At 40.3% G+C, this 5,000-nt stretch overlaps 1 gene segment (V, D, J or C); it reads right to left on the minus strand.

Moving 5' to 3' along the window:
- Positions 1–635: 635 nt before the first annotated feature.
- LOC122130503 overlaps positions 636–5,000 on the minus strand; it is a 4,745-nt gene continuing 380 nt past the window's right edge. The window contains 3 exon segments of the V gene segment in view: positions 636–1,162; positions 2,412–2,469; positions 4,873–5,000. The exon segment at positions 4,873–5,000 is cut by the window's right edge and continues 192 nt beyond it. Coding sequence covers positions 861–1,162; positions 2,412–2,469; positions 4,873–5,000 — 488 coding nt within the window.

Below are 5,000 nucleotides of genomic sequence, written 5' to 3' on the forward strand. Positions count from 1 at the left end.
AGGGATTTACATTACGGGACATTACATACAGTCTCTTTGAGCTCAAGAGTGTTTATAGAGTTAGAGAGCTTGGAAGGATTTTAACACATCAAAATTCCTTCACAATTATCTTTCCATGGTACAGAATGCAGGTAATTGGTTAAAAATACTTTAATTATTATTTGAATCTGTAAAAGTCTCATAACTTATCAGCCTCATAACTCTGACATTCATGTTTGCTTTTAGCCTAAATAATCTCATCAAGGCATCATAATGGACCTGTACTTGTGTTTACTGGCTACATAATGAGCCCTCTATGGTTGTAATGACAAAGGGAAAATAAATTACATCTATCATCGTTCAATTTTATAATGCTATTTTATTAAAAATGTAAAATAAGAACATTCTTGGAGGCGGAGTAATTTCCTATCTATGTTATACAGTTGTGATGTTACAAACGTGTCATTTTAGGAGTTATTTGACAAGGCAAGCATAAGAACTTTGTTAGTGACATTTTCTGCACTTTAAGGATATACAGTACATTTCAACATTCATAGTGCAGTGGCTTTAACTGCCTTCATTGGGTGCAACAATCATCGATCTAGAAATATACCTTGAACTGAAGACACAAAAAATACAAAATCAAGTCTCTGATGAATTTCATCAAACTCCTTTATTAATAATTGGTCAAAACACATGAAAGGGTCAAAGTAACAAACACTTCAGATTCCCAAATGCTGTAAAAGAGGTGGAAATGGAGGGAAAGACAGTGACTCAGTGCTGCACACTAACAGAAATATGAGAGAGTCCCTATCAGAGATGAAGAGTCTTTATCAAATACACTTTCAATCAGGCTAATGACAGACATTTGAAAGGGGACCTTAAGAGCAGTCTGATTTCTTCAGAATCTCAGTGACAGTCTGGGAGCCCTGCTTTGCCTCACAGGTCACTGAGACCCCCTGGGTCCACTCCTGGAGAGGGAGGGTCAGGGTGTTGCTCCAGCTGTACAGGCCGTCCTTCTGTGGGCCCCAGCGACTGGTCTCCCCGCTCCTGCTGCTCCCCGCTACCTTCCAGCTCAGCGTCCAGTCGGACGGGAAGCCTCCGTTAGCCAGGCACATCAACGTGGCTGAACTCCCGCTGGTGTGCAGGGGGGGCAGGACTGTGAGTTTGGGACTGGTGTCACCTGAGAAATAAAGCGAAGAGGTCGAGAAAGGAATAAACAAGGTCGTCAGTTGAAAAACGTCACCACCACTTTTATTAATTTGATATTACAGATGCAATATGATGGTACATTACAGATACACTGGCTCTTGGTCAAAGAAACATGTTCTATTTAGGTTAGACTATTCCCTTTTTAAACAGTCTGGAAGAACTAAGGATGTGCATGTTGATGCATTAAAAATACTGGCAATACAATTTCATAAGTATGTGTCTACGAAAGTGCCATAGCTATGTTGTGAATATAAAATAAAGCCAAGAGTAATACAGAAAAGAATAAACGAGGCCGGCTCCTGAAAAATATCACCGCCACTTTTAATGTGATATTACAGCTGCAATATGATACTGGCTCTTGGTCAAAGGAACATGTTCAATTCACGAATTACGTTTTTAAACAGTCTGGAAGAACTAAGAATGTGCATGGTGATGCATTAAGCTACTGGCAACACGATCTACTTGATTCGAAAGATTGGCTTAAAAATACATCGCATAGACACACATTTATCTGTGCAAATTCCATAACTGTCACACTTTTAAAAAAGTATTCGCACAGACAGACATATATCTGCGCAAAAGCCTTAACTGTGTTAGTTAATATTGTGGAGAAATGTCTCAGTGCAACATGACATGACACATTTCAGAGTTTTAGGTCGGTGTCGGTCAAACAGATTACCCACTTTCTGACGCGCAGCACCTACCACCGGAGTAACACGAAGTTATAAACCCTGCAGGGCAGTAGCCTACATATCTTCCCATCACCAGTTTCCCAAATACACACGCACAGGTGTATTCTGAGTCAGGATACACAGTTCCAAGTTAAAAATACAGTTATGGTCAAAGCACAGAGACTACATTCAATCGAAAATGGCAAATTGCCTTCATACCTTTAACGTCAATACCACCAGCAGTAACACGAAGTTACAAACCTGTTTGGCCTGTTCTTCCTTTCTATTTTCTAAGAACTCATGCAAGGGATGCAGAGTAAAACATTGTGATACACAATTTTCACTATTTGAAGGAAAAAAGGAAGTGTACAACTACACAGTTACGATCAGAGCACAAGTTCTGCACTGTTCCAAAAAATGCGAAAAAGTTTAAACATAGAGATATCGGTAGCCGTCATAAACTGCTCTGCTCATAGCGCAACGTATTAGGCCTTTAGTAACACACACACATACTGACAGAATAATCCAAATGTATGACTGTTTACTTACTTCCAACGTCAAGTCTACTGCCGCCTCCAAACGTGTACCACAGTGATACAAACGCTATCTGTGGCCGTACAAAAACCTCTCCTCTGACGCGCACTAGTAAAATCCCTTTAATTTCTAATATCCCAGGCAAAATTGACTCAGCTCAGATATGCCACCAAACATATTAGTCATAACGGATAAAAAATGCACAAAATTATATCAGTAGCCTATTTTGTTTCATTGCCAAACCAGACTCTGGCTCTGACTCTTATCTGCCTAATAAAGCACACCATTGAAACATATTCATTTCAAAACCAAATTATCCGATGAATGCAAATTAACCAAAGCGTTAAGATGTAGACCAATATATAATATAGGACCAAAGATGATATTACTTACTTCCAACATCAAGTCTTGTGCCGCCACCGAAAGTCCACCACAGTGATACAGCCTCATAGAGTCGCTGTACAAAAACCTCTTCAAGGTACAGCGACTCTGACTGACATTGCAATGCAGTTACTGTTACATTTAGGGCAACATACGTTTTAGCAAATCTTGAATTCTGTCATGGTTCATTTCCTCCATCCTCATTCCAAGTACAAGAATGTGTTTTATGTTTTATATTTTATAAATGCCAACCAATTGGCTACGTTTGCCCAAATAACAGCCTCATAAATTGTAATAATTAAAAAGAAGACATTCTACAGTATGGCAATTCTCCCTTCAGTGGTAGACAGGTTTGAATGCGTTATTCCCGACAGTGGAATCAGGTGCACAGATTGAAAAGTAAACTGGCTCCAGGTTTAGATCACAGGTCTAGTCCAGGGATGCTTATTTTATGATTACACTAGTGCAATAAGGGAAGAGTATGGTTCACCTCTACAGGAAGTAATGTGTTGATACTGTAACCTTGTGTTTTATGGCTTTGGGTTAATGAAGATGAAAAAGAATGAATGTAGAACTTATTGTGTATTTTATATGTTGTTTTCATGCACCAATGGCAGTGCCCTAGTCTGCTGGGTCATCATGAGAGATTGGATCCTGGGGGGGGGGGGGGTACCCAGTGGGAAGGTCATGTAGGGTTGGTGCTTTTGGGGAGAAGAGATGTGAACTGGAAGTGTGCTGTTTGCTCTGCTGCGTTCGCCTCAGCATCTCCAGAGGACCAATCAAAGGACTGTTTGGGAGAGAATGTTCTTAGGCTTTGGGGCAGAATGTGGCCTTAAGGTATCGGCTTGTGGCAAATGCATAGCATTGGTGTTCAGGTATGAAACCAGTCATTTTAGAAAGTTCACTCCCTTCTTCTCTCTCTGGGCTTCTTGCTTTTCCAGTCTCTTCTCTATCTGTCTATCTGTCTCTCTGTCATGCCATCTCTTCCTCTCAGGTTTGGATTTATGGTATTTTCATCTCATGCAATCAGGTTAATTTGGTCATTCAAGTATGTTTGATCTAATTGGAATCCAATCTGTTTATTCAATTGTTATTATTTAAAGTTGGACTTATTGTATTTTACCTTATTCAGATTGACTGATTCTTGTAGCATTTAAGTTTAAAGTTTATTGTACTGATAAACTGTTCTTGCATTCTCCATTCATATAGTTCCTCGTGTGTCATGCCATTAAACAAACTAACATCTAAACAATTGGTGCATTTAGTGTTTGTTGATACTGTGGCTCATTTCATTGTTGAATGCAGTCAGATTAATTGTATTGTCTGCAATATTCACCACTCTATTGCATTCTAGTGTCCCATAAAGGTCTGACATGTAAACCTCACAGTCTGTGGTGTCAGTTGTTGATGACATGTTGGCTGTCCTTACACAGCCTGACCGGGGAAGAATTCTGTAGATTTGGCAACTAGATTTCAGAGAAAGATTGTATTTGCACAAGTCACATCTGGAATCTGACAGAATTCTAGTTTTTTTTTTTTCAGCACCGTCTTAAATCTGACAGGAATTCAGATTTCAACCAGAATTATCTAACATCTATCCAGAATATGAATTTCCACAGCACCATCTTAAATCTGACAGGAATGTAGATTTCCACAGCAACACCATCTTAAATCTGACAGGAATGTAGATTTCCACAGCACCATCTTAATTCTGGCTTGGGCCATCTCCTGCATCCTCACCATGAATGGTAGAGATGGTTGCAGTGGCAACTCGAACAACAAACACACACACACACACTGTCTCACACCATAGACCTACTATCCACAGTCCCATGCATTAAGATGCAGTCAAGCTATCTGTTCCCACACAACCCAAGCCACTGGAATTATCAAAACTAAACGATCTGTCATCTGTCATCTGTCATAACTACAAACTGCTATAAGCAGGGATGTGAATAATGACTTCCAGACCACTTGTGTAGTTACTGTGTATCACACCCTTCAGCACCTGCAGTGAGCTCCAGCAGCAGAGTGCAGTCATGTGGAGCCTGACTGAGGGAGGTTTTTGTACGGCGCTTTATCACTGTGTGAACACATAGCTACTGCTTACGTGTAAACTCTGACAGTAGTAAACTCCTGCATCCTCAGCCTGGACATTACTGATGGTCAGAGTGAAGTCACTGCCAGTTCCACTGCCACTGAATCTGGATGGAGTCCCAGACA

Source organism: Clupea harengus, unplaced genomic scaffold (assembly GCF_900700415.2).
Source record: "Clupea harengus unplaced genomic scaffold, Ch_v2.0.2, whole genome shotgun sequence".
Lineage (NCBI taxonomy): Eukaryota > Metazoa > Chordata > Actinopteri > Clupeiformes > Clupeidae > Clupea > Clupea harengus.